Source organism: Natrix helvetica (genome assembly GCF_964273705.1).
Source record: "Natrix helvetica genome assembly, chromosome: 6".
NCBI lineage: Eukaryota > Metazoa > Chordata > Lepidosauria > Squamata > Natricidae > Natrix > Natrix helvetica.
In genome coordinates, this window is record NC_138553.1 from 15,181,128 (window position 1) to 15,201,539 (window position 20,412).

The window sequence follows — 20,412 nt, forward strand, 5'->3', positions numbered from 1 at the left end:
CGTATTTTTCAGAGTATAAGACGTGCCCTTTTCCCTCAAAAAAAGAGGCTGAAAATCTGGGTGCGTCTAATACACTGAATACAGCATTTTTGGCCTCCCGAGCCCTTGCCCCCTTCACCAAAATGGCTGTGCAGAGCCTGCAGAAGGCTTTCAGAGAGCTCCTGGGGGCTGGGGAAGCCAGAAATGAGTGAAAAATTAGATGTTTTTAGCTCAATTTTGCCCCCCCCCCAGCCCCCAGGAGTACTCTATAAGCCTCCTAAAGGCTATGCATGCACTTTTTCCCTCGTTTTCGGGGGACCCCACCCCACAGGAGCACTCTGCAAGCCCCCTAAAGGCTATCCATGCCTTTTTTGGGGGGAAATGGGCCCGTTTTTTTAATTTGCTTCTTCAAAACCTTGGTGCGTCTTATACTCCGAAAAATATGGTATGTAAAGGGGCAAAACAAACAGAAAACCCACCCTATCTTGTCTGTTAACTATGCATAATAAAGTAATTACTTTGTGATCCTGCTGGGGATTGAATGACAGTAACTTTCAACAATACATAAAAGATATTATTGCAAAAATCAACTGGCAAAAGTTAGATTTTAGATTTTTAATTTGGGGGGGGGGATTACACTCCCTTTGTGACGTTTAGAAGTGCAAATTTAGAAGAATCATGTCCTAAGCCCATGATGGTGAACCTATAGCATGGGTGCCAGAGGTGGCAGGCAGCACCCTTTCTGTGGGCACACAAGCCATCGCCCCAGTTCAGCTCTGCTGCACATGCGTGCGTGACTCCTGCTGGCCAGCTGGCCTTCGGGTCTCTGCTGTCCATGCCCGGGGGGGCACATGTGGGGAGGAGGAACGTGTGCATGTGCGGGGGCCGTACGTGGGGGAGTACAAGTACGCCCAAAAGTGGGGCACATGCAGGGGGGGTGCGTGTATGTAGGGGGGACATGCGGGGGTTACACGTGTGTGCACAGGGGCGCATGCATCGGGGGCATGCTTTGCATTTTGGGGATTTGGGCGCATACATGCGCATTTGTACACGCTTTGGGCACTCGGTCTGGAAAAGGCTAGCCATCACTGTCCTAAGCCATTCTGAAGATGCCCAACTTCATCAAGCACCAATTTGTTATTTATTGTTACATATCTGCATGTCAAAATATATGGATGGGGTAAGAATTGTTTGGAAGAAGTGAAAGTTGCTTTTTCTTTGTCACTCCCCTCACTCATCCTTTTCCTGAAACTTCTGAGAAGGAAATCAATCAATCAATCAATCAATCAATCTATCTATCTATCTATCTATCTATCTATCATCTATCTATCTATCATCTATCTATCATCTATCTATCATCTATCTATCTATCATCTATCTATCTATCTATCTATCATCTATCTATCTATCTATCTATCTATCATCTATCTATCTATCTATCTATCATCTATCTATCTATCTATCTATCATCTATCTATCTATCTATCTATCTTCCTATCTATCTATCTATCTATCTATCTATCTATCTATCTATCTATCATCTATCTATCTATCTATCTATCTATCTACCTACCTACCTACCTACCTACCTACCTACCTACCTACCACCTACCTACCTATCTATCATCATCTATCATCTCCTCTTGCCAATTTTATTTGTTTATCCTGCCTTTGCTCTGACCCACAGAACTGACTGCTGCAGAGGCCAAACCAACTTCATTTTGCACAATCCCAGCCGGTATCAGTTTCTGTGTAACTTTCTGCTATAATAGTATCCTGGACTGGACTATTATATAAATTGACAGCAAACTACTACTCACTCCCCACCTCCAAAAAAGAAGATTGTGGAAACATGAGTATATATATATATATATAGTCTACAGGAATGGAGAGGGAGAAAAAACTCCCCCAAAGAGAAATTTGACCCTTTTTTCATTTACGTGTTCCCTCTCTTGTCAAAGATGATGGCGTTACTGTAGGTCAGGAAGTTCAGTTGAAGAAATATCAGAAATCATAGAAAGAAGCAGAAAAGTAAGAGGAGAGGGGGTAATAGAAAAAAAGCTGCAAACTTTAGTTTGATTTATTGACAACTGGAGGTTTTGAGAGAGAATCAGGAAAGCCAAAAGTTTATAAAATCCCAGTGGTATTATAATAAGCAGAGGATCTAATATAGGAAGGAGAAATCGGGTCTTAAAGAGGAAACAAATGTATCAGAAATTTGCAGCAGTTTAAACATCTGGAAAGAATGAGAAAGAAGAGATAATCAAGAAGAAGTTGATCTGAATCCAGTTTTTCCAAGTCAGATTCTTCTAAATCTGATGTAAGGTTGAAACCTAAGCAGACAGTTTTTGAGATATAGAAACAAACAACATAAAACAGAACATCTTCAGTTTTAACTAATACATATTTGTATAGTCTTGGGAAATGAAGAATTATTAACCTCAGAATTTATTTGGCAGAAGTTAAGCATCCTGGTTTTCAGAATTAAAGATGAGGGAGATTTAGTGTAAGACTTGGACATACTGATAAGAGAATATCAATCTGAGAAATTACCAAAGTGTATTAAATGATGTTAAAAAAAAGTCTTGTTTAGCATCATGCTACAAAAACAAACTGTATATTGTGTTTTAGACAAAACAATTTTTTTAAACATATATCTTTAAAAGTTGTAACAGGTAACATAGCATAACCCTCATGAAAGAATGTGAAAAATAACTTCTTTGAAATCATCAGCTGAGTTTTGAGTAGAGGACAGTAGAATTTATAACTTGTCCAGAACAAGAATTCTTGATATTGGATGTAATGCTGAATTGTAAGGATAAAACAAATAGAATAAAATCTAAAATCAAAAGAAACCAATGTTAAGAGAGGTTACACCAGTGTTTCTCAACCTGGGCGACTTTAAGTCCTGTGGACTTCAACTCCCAGAATCCCCCAGCCAGTTGGCTGAGGGATTCTGGGAGTTGAAGTCCACGGGACATAAAGTCGCCAAGGTTGAGAAACACTGGGTTACAATGTAAAAGAATTGCTTTATGGCAGGGGTGTCCAAACTTGGGAACTTTAAGACTTGTGGACTTCAACTCCCAGAATTCCCGAGCCAGCTGGCTGGGGAATTCTGGGAGTTGAAGTCCACAAGTCTTAAAGTTCCCAAGTTTGGACACCCCTGCTTTATGGCAACCTTCATGCCACTGGATTGGGAATGGAATTTAAACCCAACCCTTCTGGAAGGCACCTCATTGAGAAAATGTATATTTTGTCTTTAAATTTCCAGGTTACGACAGCGTTCCGAAACAGTATATCAAGTTTTCACAACTTCTACATACTGGATATACAGGTTGCATCACCCAGTTTGGTTAAGGAAACATAAGCTAGAGAATAACCAAGTCAGAGAACACCAAGGATCCCTCATTTCAACCTTGAGCTACACATATTCTCCCTTATTTGTATCAACTTTACAATTAAAAGTAGCCTTCAACTTAACAACTATTCATTTTATGATGGTTTGAAGTTACAACAGCCTCAGAAAAAGTGACTTATGACCCAAAGATTCAGAGTTACAACCACTGCACCGCCCCTGCCGTCATATGATCGTAATTTGGGTGTTGGCACCTGGCTTCCATTTGAGCTGCTTGCAGTGTCCTGCAGCCGTTATGGTGATATGCAATCTTCTCAGTGAGCTTCCAACAAGCAAAGTCAATTAGGTGAGCCAGATTTACGTTAAAGACCATGTGATTTGCTTAATGACCATGGTGACAATAACTGTAAAACTGGGTCTGGTCATGTGAGGACTCGCTTTAACAGCGTGTTGCTTAGCACTGAAATTCTGGTTCCTATGGTATTAAAAGAAAAATAGTGACACTATCTATAAAAAATGGAGATCATGAAATACCATAAAACAACTCAGGCTTTTGGAGCAGGTTAAATAAGCCTATGTGAAATATGTCCATATTGTGCAGATGCAGTCTTCCTGATCAGAAACCTTTCTTTCTTACATTCAAATTCAATTTGTTAGACTACAATCTGAGTTAACTGCAATTCTGCTTCCAGAGCAGAGTTTTATTTGCCTGAATGCTCATGCTGTTAAATTTCCTCCTTTGGCAGTTCAAACGTGTCTTCTTCTTTATGTTACCAAATGAAAACCTTTTATTTGAGATGCATTACTATTGTAATGGCTTGTAAAATATATCCACTGATTTAAAGCAGATATGTATAGTCACACCAGGAATGGTGCTCTCAAAAAAACAGATGTGGCCGGAATAATAATTTATTTAGCATGCTTATATATCACTTTATGAATCTAAGTGATCTATAGTGATTTTCAAAACAATAAGAACAAATCCCAATTAAAATCAAAGAAGAAAAACCCAATAAAATATAAATTAAAAATCCAAATCAACAGGGTAGTAAGCATCACAAACATCAACGACGGTGACTGCTCTAATTTCCAACGTCATTGTGAAACAGTTTTGTCTTGAAGGACTTATGAAATGGGCTAGAGTTAGACACCAAAGGAAAATTGACGAATGTTTTGGAAAAAAGCCTGACTGTGGATCTCCTCCACCCATCGTACCTACCATGTTTCCCCAAAAGTAAGACAGGGTCTTATTTTCTTTTGACCCCTGAAATAAGCTCTTGGCTTATTTTCGGGGAGGTCTTATTATTTTTGAGGTGCAGGAGGCAGTGAGCATAGACACCTCATGGCTGCTGCTGTGCCGCAATATTTTCAGGGAGGGCTTATTTTCGGGGGAGGGCTTATTTTAGCACATGTGCTCAAAAGCCCAATTGGGCTTATTATCAGGGGAGGTCTTATTTTCAGGGAAGCAGGGTACTGTAAATGAAAAAGAATCCCCAAGTGGGACAAGCAAGCAGGTCAGTTCTGATAGAGAACCACAGAAAAGAGCTTGGAGAAGGAATGCAAAGGCTAATAGGACAATAAGAAGTATTGAGAGCAAGGAAGAGCAATAAGAGAGCAAGGAAGCAAGCAAACCTGGGAAGAAACGAAACTCAACATTGCCCCATTTTTACCCCCTGCACTTCTAGGCTTTCGAGATCCTATTATTATTGATAGCCTACGTCAATAAAGTAGAGGGCCAGTAGTTCTTGTAAAGTCGGTCTCCTGATTGGGCCTACCTCAAAAGGCTGACAATTCTACAGGGAAGAAGCGGTCTTCTAGAAACAAAGCCATGTTCAACTTTGCGGATTAAAACCAACATTTCCAAGGATGTCTGGAAACCTATTGGCCACCAGTGCATTTATTGAGGATCTAGTCAGATAAACTCCAGCATATAAATATCTTCTTGTGAACCAAACTTTACTGATTATGTAGGTCAAAAATAGAAAATATTAGCTTCTCTTTCAGTTTTGAGGCTAATCATACAAATAACATTTACCTTAAGCATCTAGGGTTCCCCCTTATCTCTTCTTTGCTGAACTTCGGACATTCCTAGACATGCAGTAAAATAGTAAATTACTTTCTGACAAGTGCTTCTTGTCAGAAAGAAGTACCTGTTGTTACACTGCAAAAGTACCTGTTGTTTCAGTTGCTGAACCAAGCGGTCTTTTTCACGTTTTAATCCAGCGACTTCCTCTTGAGTTTTTTTCTTAGAGGACGAAAGCTCCAGGAGAGCAATGTTGGCATCTTTTTCACTAATGGCAGCTAGAAGGGCTTCTTGTCTGGAAAAAGAAAGAAAGAAAGAAAAGAACCGATTAACTTCACTCACCCTGCTCCAAATATGCAAATGTATCTTGTGCCCTGTTCATAATTTAATGCCGATTCCTGCTTTGTGCTCCCTTTAAAATATCAAGCTGCATCTAGTTAAAGCGATGGTCATTTTAAGACTATTAAAGTGGTGATATGTTGAGGGAACAATAAGCCCCACTGGCCTAGCATTCACTGGAGTTTATAGCAGAAGTATTTGCTAAATAAATCTATTGGGATATCTCATGATAGCAATGAGATTCTCTCAGAGAACTGACAGCCCCTTTCAATATGACTATATCCTGGATATCCCCCTTTATGCAAGAAAGTTGTATGCATACATCGACAGCTTCCTAAAACAAGCTATATCCAGTTAAACTCAGAGCAAGTTACATATACCTGTTTACTTTATCGTTTAAAAAAGTGTCCAGTTCATTTTTCAACTTAAAACGCCCTGTATTTTTTAAAAAATGCAATATAAACTGCTAGCATAGGAAGATCATGCCTGAATATTTCCAGAAGCACTGCGGAAGTCCCTCCTGCTCAACAAAACTACTTAAGAATCACGTCCACATTTCTGGAAAAACTATCTGGACACTGATGAAGTCTGAACTCCCTGTAGAGTCTCTGAGGGAGTCCCCTCAAATGTATAACCAATACTACAAAGACATCTCAGATATGACTTTATAGACTGGTCTCTTTCTTAAAGATACATCAAGGGTCAAGACCATGTGTTGGTTACATTTCTATTATTCCCAAGGCGCAATGACGTGAAAAAAATTCAATGGCCTGAGGTCAGAACAGTCCACTCATAAAATGATTTATGGCCCAGCAGCTCCACTCCTCAGGTCTATGGATTTTATTACAAAATAAACCTCACAATAAGATACAATTTCCTGTCTGAGGGAACAGCTTTTACATTAGGACAGCCTTGCGATTATTTAAGTGAAATAATAGGTCTGAACCACACTGGTGCGACATGTTGCTGGTGTTCGCATCCTCGAGCTGCTAAGTTTTAAAACACTCTATATAACCATCAAGTAGACTGGCAAACATTTAATCCTAAATTAAGAATACTCGCATGTTGGATCGATTATCAAGGCAGTACAGAAAATTTGTGACACAAGACACTTGTACTTTGGCTGCTAGTAACTTGACTTTTTAAAACTGCTTTAAAAATGTTAAATCAATACAAGAGAATATTCTTACTCTTAAGATAAGCTCTTGATTGCCGTGAAGAACAAAAAATGTATTTTTATAAGGACATACTTCACTATTCTCACCTAAAGGATATACGGTAAATAGTCACCCCAACCTGTCTCTCTCTGTGAGTGCATGGTTGTACATGCGTGCACACACATGCCCATGTGTGTATGCAATAAAGAGGGCTACATTTATGTGCAATATGTAAGTAAATGTGATAATTTATTAGAAAGGGTTAGAGATTTTCATTTCTCTTAATATATATATGTGATTCCTATAAGCTATGTTAAAAGCATTTAAATGGTTTGTTATAAAGTTGTAAAGATCTCAGTTAAAGGTAAAGGTTCCCCCCGCACATATGTGCTATTTGTTCCTGACTCTAGGGGGCGGTGCTCATCTCCGTTTCAAAGCTGAAGAGCCAGTGCTATCCGAAGACATCTCCATGGTCATGTGGCCGACATGACTAAACACCAAAAGCGCATGGAACGCTGTTACCTTCCCACCAAAGGTGGTTCCTATTTTTATACTTGCATTTTTACATGCTTTTGAACTGCTAGGTTGGCAGAAGCTGGGACAAGTCACGGGAGCTCACTCCGTTATGCGGCGCTAGGGATTCAAACCACCGAAGTGCCGATCTTTCTGATCGACAAGCTCAGCATCTTACGCACTAAGCCACTGCATCCCTTTTCTCAGATCAGTTAGGATCTCAAGAGCTCAGTTAGGATGTGGTAAATTGTTGTAAGTACTGATCAAAATGAGACAATTTAGAAATTAGAAAATACTAATACAAATACTACACCCCCAAAACCTTCTTTGCAACCCAAATGCTATTACAGGGTTCTTGTAGCCAGGACCGATGCCTTCTTAGACCGAAAATGAAACTCATCATTATGGACTAGGGTAATTTAAATGCATCAATATGTTTAAAACATAATATTTATTTCAGCCTTCCATTAGGGTAATTTAAATGCATCAGTGTGTTTAAAACGTAATATTTATTTCAGCCTTCCATTAGTTTGAGTTGTGCTCATTTACTAAAATCCTAAAACAAAACAAAAAATGTTTCCAGGAAACCACAGTATATACATACAGTATTTATAATTCTTTGTGAAATTAGCATTTAAAGATTGAATAAATTTTCTCAATCTACCAAAAAGAAACAACATACAGCACGAGAACACCTTAAGTTTGTTGTAGCATGACAGCCAAACTTTATTACAAGGACTCTAAGGATTCAACCTTAATACATTTCATGTGGTGCCAGTGTTTCTTAGAAAGATAATTGCTTTTTCATCTGATTGCAGAAGTATTCTCAAAGGACCAAGAGAGATTTTTCTCTTTCCTGCAAGTTCACAGGAGAATGAGGCATGCTTTAACAGAGATCATGCTGATTTTTTTCCCTGGACACAGGTTAAGAGGTTAACTGAAAAACAGAGTAACATATTCAAGAATTAAATTCTGGGGGTCAATAAAGATTAAGAGTCTATAAACACCATGACAAGAAAGATTTTTTTTTAAAGACAAAGAGAGAAAGTTTTAATCACTGAATTTTCCAAGAGTGATTTCAGGAAATAGAACTAAAATAAAATCAGACTGAGAAGCTTTAATTACAAGTGCCATATTTCCTGTCAACCTGTGTGTGAGAGAGGAATGAGCTAGTCTTTACGCAACCAGTAAGCTCAAGAGGGATTATTCCCTGGTGTTTGGTGGCTCGTTGCACTGCTTTTGCATATTGGGATTGTTTTAGGTGTCACGACTAACAGTTTCTTCCAATAATTGTGGAGAACAAATGGATGGTAAATGCTGGAACCCACAGGTCACCTGAGCAAACAAGTTGTTGCAACAATAAAGATTAACGACAGCTGTTGTGTACATAACCTCAGTTACATTTTTATCTTGGGGAATCAAGAAGGTACTTATGGAAATAAATTTGGCTCAACTGAGAGGGGCAGCTACTTGGTGGAGGGTAGGCTGCCTCATATCAGACATCTGAAGTGGTGTAGGGTTTCCTGCTTAAGCAGGGGGTTGGACTAGAAGACCTCCAAGGTCCTTCCAACTCTGTTATTCTATTCTATTCTATTCTATTCTATTCTATTCTATTCTACTACAGAGGAAGTCTGAGGTTACTCTGTGATGGTTCTAGTTCTTCTCCCAAAGTCGATAGGCAACCACTGAGAGACACTCTTTTCTTTTTTGTCTCAAAGCCTGATTGTATAAAAGTACATCACCTTCAGTTACTATTCATAAGGGATCCCCTAAAGAGCTGTAAAATCTGCCTTCAGCCAGATGCTGTAATTGCTGTCTGTCAAAACAGAACTGTTTTCTTACTAAACATTTCAAAGCGTTGATTAGTTTGAAGGTGGGCGGGTGATGGGAAAGGTGAATGGGGGACAGAGGAAGACTGATGGCTTGTGGACATTGAACTTTTATTTAGTTAAAGTCCCCCAGAGAGATACTAACACTACATTTGAGAGAGAGAAAAAAAATCTTGCCTGTTCTGGCGGAACAAGAAAGCAACAGGAAGAAATTGTTACAAATAATGTCTGGGTTCCTGATATGGGAAGCATAAAGAAGTTCACACATGAGCAAACAACACACCAAACAGAATCACTGATATTGCTGCTCACGAAATATGCAACTGTCAAAATGAAGAAATCCCTTTTAGCACACAGCTGTTTTCCTCCCATTAACTTTTCTGCAACAGTAAAATATTGTTGAGGTTCAGTGTCTTAACAATTTCATTCCATACTAGTGACCCCAAAGCAGCACCCTAAAGTAGACTGGTTGTAGTCACTATTTCTAAAAAGCATGAGGATCAATAGTTTAATGGATAAAATGAAGGGCCTTTAATACCTGAGTACATAAGATGTCATTGAAAGTAAAAAATGGCTTAAAAAGAACAGGGAGAAAGTTGATGTCATGATCAAAAGTACAGTCTATTAGAGATAATAGCAAATTACATGTTTATTATCTGTTAGTATAAAGCAACTATTATCCTTCACTTCAATCATCCGTAACAAGGCTTTGTCATATTCAGGTATAAACTGCATTAAACACAAACTATTATATTTATATAAGACTCTTCTTCCTTTTTTTAAAAGAATATCTTTTTTTAATTGGACCGGAATTTGGAAAGATATACATGAAATAAACAGCAATGAGTAACTGTTAGCCATAGTGTAGCCTTCAATTCATCAGTGACTTCAATACCTATTTTCTGAACGCAAGCATCACTTTGTACCTATGCATCTCTAATAAGTAACAGGTTCTTAAATCCATTCTCAAATTGTGAGCAACATGAAGTGCTGTGTTAGATTGCAGTAAGACAAAGGTAGAAGTTTACAAAAAAGAAAATACTTGTCAGCCCTGAAAAACTAGACCTCTCTATAGGATATTTACATTACAAAGACACTATGAAGGGACTCTCTACCTCTTCCTCCACCACTACAAGCCCACCTTAACATATGTTGGAAACTGTTGTTTTGCTTTTGAACTTTAAAATATCTGAAAGGCATATATATATAGCTGTTCAGTCCAAATATGGCACATGCAAGAACAACTCTCATTTGTTTTGGAGATAAAAGTTCATTCAAACAAAATGGTTCTAGCAAAGGTGCTGTTAATTTTGTCTGAAAACACCCATGGATGTTAAACCAGTCATTCTATCTTAGCCCCCAGCACTAACTGTATAGTGTAGCTATAAGGTGTTGTGGCTATTTACTTTAAAAATAGTTTACACATCAAAGCTTTTCTGGTAATTGGGAGTTAGACATACAAATACTCCATACTTTTAACTCCCAATTACAGGAAAAAAAGTTTATTCCTTCCTTCCTTATGTTATACCCAAGCAAATTAGAGGTTTTTTAAAAGCTTCATGCTATGGAAGGAAATGGGGGCATGAGGTCATAGCAAGAGATATACCTGCCATGTCCTCATGTCCCTCTATAGCAATGAATCTCTTAAAATTACTCTGTTAGCAGGGAGTTTTTAAAACAAATTCTGAGTGCTGCATGATGGGAAATGACAATGGAAAAGCAAGAAATATTTAACTATAATTCCCATTCTAAAACGTTTTGGAATGTTTAATTTCTTTACATAATGAATGCTTCACTTTAATTAGTATTCCTCAGGTTTCTATTTCTCAGGTAATGCTCTTGATTTACCTTACAATAAAAAAGGTGGTAGACTTTAGGAGAAACCCTACCATACTACCACCTCTTACAATACTAGACCACACAGTATCAACAGTAGAGACCTTCAAATTTCTAGGTTCTATCGTATATCAAGGCCTAAAATGGACACCTAACATCAAAAACATCATCAAAAAAGCACAACAAAGAATGTTCTTTCTGCGCCAACTCAGAAAGCTCAAACTACCCAAGGAGCTGCTGATTCAGTTCTACAGAGGAATAATTAAGTCTGTCATCCGCACCTCTATAATTGTCTGGTTTGGTTCTGCAACCCAACAAGACAGACACAGACTTCAGAGGATAATTAGAACTGCAGAAAAAACAATTACTGCCAACTTGCTTTCCATTGAGGACCTGTACACTGCACAAGTCAAAAAGAGGGCTGTGAAAATATTTACAGACTCCTCACATCCTGGACATAAATTGTTTCAATTCCTACCCTCAAAACAATGCTGTACAGCCCTGCACATCAAGACAACTAGACACAAGGACAGTTTTCCCCCGAACACCATCACTTTGCTAAACAAATAATTCCATCACCACTGTCAAACCATTCACTAAGGCTACATAACTATTACTATTAGTCTTTTCATCCTTCCTATCACTCATCTCCTCCCACTTATGACTGCAGGACTGTAAGTTTGTTGCTTGTATCCTTACGATTTATACTTATATTGTTTCCTGATTGCTTATTTGTACCCTATGACTATCATTAAGTGTTGTACCTTATGATTCTTGATGAATGTTATCTTGTCTTTTTATGTACACTGAAGAGTACACACACCAGAGACAAATTCCTTGTGTGTCCAATCACACTTGGCCAATAAAGAATTCTATTCTATTCTATTCTCTCATTTCCAAGCATGACCATGATCAAAACGTCATCTGTTTAGTAGCTCCATCTATCTATTACAATTGTATTAAGATTTTGTTTGAAGAAATAGCAATAGAATTTAAGACTTATATACCGCTCTATACTTCTTTACACTTCTCTACTATGCATAATTATCTTGCCTTGAAAAATTAATTTCCTTCTATTTCTCCTCCCTTATTTTAAGGTATGGTTTAATCTCAGTTTAATCTGTTTTGGAAGACAAATCAAAATTTAATAAAAGCAACTGTAACAAGAGAGTAATAAATAAATGACAAAGCAAAAAAACAGTAGCATTAAATTGAAAACACCTACATGGCTTTAATATAGGACAACAAGCAGATAATCCAGTGTTGCTCAGGTATTTATTTATCCTAATCCTGTATTAGACAGGAAAAGCCCTGATTTTGTTGAAAATGTCTGAACCAAACATAATTTCTAATGTTGGATTTTCCCTTACTTGAGGGAGCCCCCTTGTGGAGTATGTGAAGCCATTACCATGGCAACTCCACTGTTCTGTACAGAAGAAGCCATTTTAAGGCACAACAGGCTGTATCTTAACAGAACACACACACACACACAGAGGGGTGTTAGGGGTGTCTCCCCCCCCAATTATTTATTTCCAGAGAGTAAGTCATCTGTGTACCAAGTTTGGTATATATATAAGATAGATAGATAGATAGATAGATAGATAGATAGATAGATAGATAGATAGATAGATAGATAGATAGATAGATATTCCAGCAGGAAACAAACAAAATAGAACTGATGGCTTTTTGTTAAACAGTCAGAAAAACTTTGCAGAGTGTATCTTCTCCAATTCTTTCCAGTCCCTTAAAAAAAGTTTTCCTTTAGGTCACATGAACAAGGAGGGCTTAGAATGAATGAGTTGGCAACCCTCCCGAGACACTGCCATATCAAAGCGCTGAGAAGTGTTCTCTTGGATTTTTAAAATCTATCTTCCCACACAGTCGCAGCACATTTTCAAGCAAAATGTACCTTTTGTTGGTTTCTCCCATCACACTATGTTTGATAGTACTTCGTTCTGTTTTTGGAGAGTTAGCCTGCTAATGGATAGGCAGATATTTATTTATTTATTTATTACTTGAACTTATTAGTCGCCCCCTCTCCCCACAGGGACGTACAAAGGTATTATATAGCGTATAGAGGAGGTAAGAATAAATAAATAAGTTACAATACTTAAAAAGTTAAAACCCCAGTGAAATTAACCCTTAAAAACTAAAATTACAATTAAAAATGCCCTGGGCTGGGGAGGTTGTAGAGTTATGCCAGGTCAGCTAGTCGAAACAGGTAGGTTTTCAGCTTCATACGGAAGGAGCGAAGGTCGGTTGTAGTTCTGATGTCTGGGGGGAGGTCATTCCAAAGGGTGGGGCCCACTACAGAGAAGGCCCTACTTCTGGGCGCTGCCCTCTGGCACTCTCTGGAGGACGGCACCCGGAGTAGTCCCTCTCTGTGTGAGTGGACGGGTCGCAGGGATGTATGGGGCAGGACGCGATCCCGCAGGTAACTAGGCCCTGTGCCATGGAGCGCTTTGAAGGTGGTAACCAGTACCTTGAAGCGCACCCGGTAGACCACAGGAAGCCAGTGCAGCTCGCGCAGGATAGGTGTTATATGGGAGAACCTCGATCTCCCCATAATTACCCGCGCGGCTGCATTCTGGACCAACTGCAGTCTCCGGGTGCACCTCAAGGGGAGCCCCATGTAGAGAGCATTACAGTAGTCCAGGCGAGACGTCACCAGCGCGTGAGTGACTGTACGCAAGGCCTCCCGGTCCAAAAGGGGCCGCAACTGGCGCACCAGGCGAACCTGGTGGAACGCCCCTCTCGCCACGGCTGTCACATGATCTTCCATAGACAGCCGGGCATCAAGGAGGACGCCCAAATTGCGTGCCCCTTCCACCGGGGCTAATTGATCATCTCCGATGGTCAGCGATGGCATATGCTGGTTGAACCGGGAAGCCGGAAGCCACAGCCACTCTGTCTTGGAGGGGTTGAGCCTGAGCCTGCTGTCATCCATCCAGACCCGTACGGCTTCCAGACATCGGGACATCACTTCAACAGATAGAGTTGCTTTGTTTAATTTCTTTCCGACATTTCTGTTTGGTTGGACAGAATAAATGAGATTATAAACAAAATCTCCAAACAGAATGGTTGAAATAATTAAAAATACAGGTGGTCCTAAACAACAGTCCGTTTAGTTCAAGCTTAAAAAGGCACTGAAAAAAGTGACTTACGGCTGTTTTTTTCACACAGCTGTTGCAGCATCCTCATGGTCACGTGATCAAAATTCAAATGCTTGGTAACTGACTGATATTTACGACAGTTGCAGAGTCGTGGGGGTCACCTTTTAGGACGTTCCAACAAGCAAAGTCGATGGGAAAGCCAGATTCACTTAATAGGCGTGTTACTAACTTAACAACTGTAGTGAATCACTTGGCAATGGTGGCAAGAAAGGTCATAAAATGGGGCAAAATTCAATTAACAACTGTCCCGCTTAGTAACAGAAATTTTGGGCTCAATTGGTCGTAAATTGAGGAAAACGTGTACCACTAGTTTCTCTTAGGACAGTATTCTCTTTCCCACAATTTCACAGACTAGACATAGCTCCTCACTTAAGTGTTCACCATGATCAAATATGAGTCCAACTTTCAAACTCTGAAGATGTTTACTGAATGTTAGAAATATCAATAGGATAATAGCGCCCCAAATGTAAGCTTTAAATAAGATTTTATCCACATTTTCCCACCTGACAAGTATGATTAATAGGAACCTTAAAAGGTATTTTAAAAACAGCAGGTATGATTTCCAGATTGTATACTTATCAGATCAAGACTGTCTGGGTAAATTCTATCTCTAACTTTAATAGGCCCCTCCTTATAAATGAAGGAAGTTGAGAACCATTTTATGGGCTACCAATAAATATTTCTCTCATCAAGTGGCTGACCTTGTCTTGGTTTGGAAGCTATACAGGTTGGGCCTCTTGAATGAGACTCCTCCAGGGACATTTGGGGTTATATGCTAGGTTGGGAAGTAAGAAAAACAACAACCCCCCCCCCCCCACCCCGATGAAGACAATTACAAACCACTTTTGTACAGTTGTTATAAAATTACACGGACATATCCATAAAGTCAAGTTGTACTTGAAGGAGACATTTTATGGAGAGTTTAGCACTCAAATTTCTGCACTTAAAAAAAAAAAAGCTACTATAAATGAATAGGAATTATATTTAAAGTGCTCATCTGGATTAATTTGCCAAAAAAAAATAACTAGAAGCCAAAAAAATAAACTGGTCGTAATTTTTTTTCATTTGTGTAAAAGAGAGCAAGGGGAAAAATTGACTTCAACATCTGTTATATTTGTTTGAGGTTATTAAAAAAAATCCCCCAATTTAGAGTTCTGAATGATGTGTAGCTTTGTAAATGACAACGATGGAGTAGAGTTTTGAATGGAACAGTCAGCAATATTCTGAGCCGTTGTCCAACTGTTTCTCCCATAGAGATGCACTGTGATATTTTTTTTTTCTCATTTTATTTTTCAATAGCTCCTGGTTTGATCCAACCTATTTTTGAACTCTAATGCTTTTGCTGGCTTCTCCTTGCACACCACATTTACTTCTAGTACGCTTTCAGAGAGTGATCTTGCTATTGGAGTCCCTTTGCATACTGTCAATTCTTTCCAAGGTTTCACTGGGTTGGAACAAATAGGAGGACGGCTAGATTACAAACACAATAGATCTGAATTTTGCAGCTATGTCATCACATTTAAAATATTGCAATTGCTGGCAAACATTGAAGAGCTATGGATTGTGAATTGCTGACCGTGGCTGCAGGAAAAACCTCAATTCTTCAAAATATAATGCCATTACTTATTCTGAAATTCTGCAGAGTAACGGTTGCTTTTTGTGAGAGCTAAAGAGAAATCAGGTTCATATCACCATCATCTCATAGAGCAGACAATTTTGTTTTAATGAAAGATTAATGTGTCTCTGTTCCTTTTTTCTGTGTTTTCCATGCTTCCCATTTATTCTATAATTTCACTGTGTTAAACCTGGAAAATGGAAGACAATTGTTTCACTTTTTGACAATTTCCTTCTATCTTTGCAACTTTGTTCAGTATTACAACGTTAAGAGCAGTTTGTGGTAAGCATTCAAATATTGAATGATGAAGCATATCTCACTTTGCAAGTGATACTCTGCTCTCTGTCCTTACCTATTCAACTAAACCAGAGATGGGGTTCAATTCATTTTACTACCAGTTTGCTCGGTCAAAAGCATGTGCAGAAGCATCTGGGCGGAGCCTCCAGTCGCTACCACCACCACCGGTTTGCCCGATCTGGGGCCAACTGGCAGAAACCCACCTCTGAACTAAACCCTTTCTTTACTACTTAACATCAACCTCTCTTTATTTGTTGCATTTGGTTACATGAACAATCAAATTAACAATTTTTACAGCTCCTGATGTCTAAAATAAATGAGCCCGAAACTCAAAACTCAAGTATACAGTGTACCAAGTGAAACCAAAGTTTTATTTAGAAACATTGTAGTAACCCGTGATCACGTGACCATGATTTAGGATGGGGTTTTTCATCACTTTCCAGTAGAAAATGGCAAAACCCATCCATTGGAGATGCTGAATTCGCTTAATAACTGTGTGATTCGCTTTATGACCATTGTAAATGATTTTAAAATTAAGTCAGTCACATGATGCCTTGACTTATGATCACAATAATTTATGACCAAAATATTGGGCTCCATTATGGTTAAGTCGATCCATCATCTATGTATCCATCCATCCATCCATCCATCCATCCATCCATCCATCCTCTATCCTACCTACCTACCTGCAATTTCAGTTGTATGAAAATCAGTGGGAAAGAGTGCTTGGAGCTCAAAATCCAATTTATTATGCTGTAGCTGAGATTCTTGGAGAGAGATGCTTATGGGCTCTGTTGTCTTCTTCCATTCTCCCTTTCACCATTTCTGCTGTTGTTATGATGTTCTCAAAAGATTAATAATTGTGGTATGTTATCAGTCCACATTAGGGCATCAGAAATTTGGTTTTTTTTTAAAGCTGAGATGGAATATCAGATACACATAATCAGGGAGGCACATTTGAATGAAGTCCTTACACCTGGAAATATGCTGTATCATTTCAGCTAATATAGCAATACTTTCATTTCCTATTGCCTCTTCTACATTAGTGGGGGAAAAAATCATTGTTGGCAAACAGAACTGACTCAGGAGAGAGAAGCTATAGATTTCTCTAAAAGTAAAATGCAGAATAAATTCAAGGGGCAATGGAAAACACGGGCAACCATTGCACCCTCCTCTTAATATACGGAACGGATTCAATTTTGAGGTACATGAAACAAAACAGAAAAACCCTCATTAACGAGAAATGAGAGAAGAGTTTATTAGGCCAAAATAGTAGATCATGAGAGTGTGGCCAAGAAAAAGAAAAAGAACCATATTTTAAATCACGAGGAAAAATTAGTTCAGTGAATATTATCTGATTTGTACTTTCCGAATCAATACAAACCCTGAGCTGCCCCCTTTCATCTCAGGCTTCACACCCAGTTTTGGGTAATAAATCAGACACTTAATTCAGGTCTCCGCTGGGCTTGGCAGAAGACTCCCAGACACAACTCAGCTAGATTAGCATCTTTACTGCAGACAAGAATGAAGCCTCGAGATGAACAAATGATCCCTGTTGCAGTGCAAAAAAAAAAAGAGTCAAAAATCTATGCTTCAGAGCACAGGTTAAGCTCTGGGCTGCTTCCTCCTGTGTGTCCAGCTGCAAACAGGCAAGAAAGAAAAGCATACCGCACCTCAGAACTTTTATTAGCTTAACTGTAAATCAATTCAACAAGGTAGCATAAACAGAGATAACACATACACTGGAGGTTGTAAATCTGGCAAGGGTATGTTTGCAGCAGAGAGAAGCTTTGCCTGCCTGCTGCAGCAGAGAGAGGGGCTCTCTGAAGAGAGACGGCCTGGGATGTGGGTCATAAATTCCAAAGGCGGGTCTGGCGGAGCTCAAATAATCCACGTTCCAGAGTCAAAAAACAGTGATCACCCGCCCCCCCCCAGGTAGGGGGATACCAGGAGCTAGAAACTCAGAAACAATGGAAAGCAGGTCAGAAAGGGAGTCTGACTTGGAAATGTCAAGTGCTTCCTTTCTTTTTCTGGTTGTGGGTAGCTGGAGAACATCACGCCATTTCTTGCACTTCCATTTTTTTTAAATAAGAAAAAAAAATCAGACGAAACACTTCCTCATGTTATGACTTCCTTTTTCAGGCTTCTTTCCCTCTATTTCCTGATTAAGGAGAGCAGGAAAGGGGAAGGTTGTTTTCTTCTGTCTCTCTGCCAGAAATTCACAGAATTCTCTCTCACGTCTTCAAGGGGAACGGGTCCTCTCTCATTTGTGCAACGTGCCCCCCTCATCCCTCCTCAAACAATGCCCTCCTTCATTTAGAACCGCTAGCAGGTGCAGAAGCTTGACAGGGTAGCTAGCCAGCTAGCTTAGGCATCAAAGACTCCTTCCAATATTCAAGCACCAAACGTTCTTACACAGCTATGCACAAAGGACAAAAAGGAAATTGTAGGACCAGGATAGGAACTGATAGGAAACTGGATGTGTTTTCAGTGTGTCTGGCAGCTGAATGTGGAAGACCAAAGCATTGATCCTTACTATTACACTGAATGGTCCAATGAACAGGGCATCCAGCTTTCGGGATGTGGAAGGAATCTTTCTGGAAGAAAATAGCTGCTGCTTGTTAAGAGTCACCACTCAACTGTTGTCCCGGGAGAGACTTGTGACTTGGCTTTCTGGGGAGTAGAGGGTGTGGTGCTGGGGAGATTCCTGCTCTTTTTGCCATCTACTGTAAGCTGTTGACTGTTTCTAAGTCTTCAGCCTGTTCTGATTGCACTATTAGCATCCTGAACCTCCTCAATCAGTGGTTGGTACCATGGGCTCCCAGTTGACTTCCAACTCCCTGATTCTTTTCTGTCAACATCTTTGACTTCCACTAACAACTTTGCAGCATCTCAGGATAGGCTGCTCAGGTACCACCCTGCCTTCATCAACTCTGCCATCATGTCCCATTGTTTTCGATGACACACTGCTCTCCTGTCCATCAGTTTTGTCATGCTCCATTGTTCTTCTAGTTGTCATTATTTCCTGTTCTTCTCCACTGTTCATTTTGCGGCAATGACCCACATTGGTTCAATGTAGCAGAGCCCTTTTTGAAAGGGCCAACTTGTCTCATCCCGCAGGCAAGTCTGCAAATTTTCTCCATCATGTCTCTCTATCTTCAATACAACTTTGTTGAATTGGTCAACTGAATTCTTTTTTTATTTGAGCTCAAATTCTCAGTTAACAGCTGCAATTTAACAGTATGTTGCTACACTGAGTTATTTATTTTTGTAATTAATAACATAATTTATATCTATTTAATAACGGATAATCAATTACATCATTGAATAAGTTACTAGAGCAATAAAGCTACCACATTTTAAAATGCATTTAAACGTAATTTAGGCCCTACTCACAATAAAAGTAAAGAAGCGGTCAGAATTTCAACAAGTTTTGAAGCCGGACTGAAATGTACAGACAGTTATAGATCCACAAGGAGGTACTATAAGTGAAATCTAAAGTTTATTAGGTAGAAACTTGGCCAGCCTGAAATGGTTAATTATACTAGCAACTCTGAGCAAGCTTTCCTCTCATGCATACTTGTAAAGAAAAAAAGGAGGGAAAAAGAGAAAGACAAGCAATTTCTGGACAGATAATTACTTGGCAGTATTCAACCTATAATCAAGTTTAAAAACAGCACACTCTGGTTTCCTTGAAATATGTCACGGGAAGCAAAATATGGAGGGACTCTGAAAGCTTGGCAATAAATTTTGAAATAAACTTCTGGAGTGCTGACAAATTCTTTTAATTAAGAGTAATCTGTTTTCCTTAATTCTTCTTCTAGATATGTAGTTTTCCTCTCCCCCCACTCTCAAGCCAGTATACAGGCATGCTGTGTGCCTACCTTGCACTGAAAGTAATAGGAAAATATGTATTGGTGAATGTCCATCTTCTGTTTAAAAATTAACCCAAAGCTGAAAGTTGTTTTCTTCAGATGACAACTATATGCTCCCATTTATGAACTCGCAATCTGTGAATCCCTACTTGCCACTTGATCTGCATGCCCTATCCAATAAAATATGACATCTTAAAAAGCCATAAATAAAATTACAGTGGTTCTTCAACACTCATCATTACCATATTTTTTGGAGTATAAGATGCACTAAGATTTTTGAAGAGGCAAATAAAAAAAAAAGTTTTTGCACTCTGCAGACCTCCCCAAAAGGGGCTGTTTTTCGAGAAAACGGGCCCGTTTTTGTAAAAAAAAACAACAAAAAAACCAGGCATGTTTTTAGGGGCAAAGGTTGGCCTGTTTT

The 20,412-nt window shown here is 39.1% G+C and overlaps 1 protein-coding gene across 6 annotated transcripts in view; it reads right to left on the bottom strand.

Moving 5' to 3' along the window:
• The window catches only part of ERC1 (ELKS/RAB6-interacting/CAST family member 1), a 154,525-nt gene that overhangs the window by 33,206 nt on the left and 100,907 nt on the right, over positions 1 to 20,412 (bottom strand). For 5 of the 6 annotated variants that reach the window (XM_081958233.1, XM_081958232.1, XM_081958231.1 and 2 more), the window contains one exon: positions 5,508 to 5,652. In XM_081958233.1, the coding sequence (XP_081814359.1) occupies positions 5,508 to 5,652 (145 nt within the window). Of the gene's footprint in view, positions 1 to 5,507; positions 5,653 to 8,133; positions 8,304 to 20,412 lie in introns of those variants that run through there. The other variant, XM_081958235.1, reaches the window with a different exon arrangement.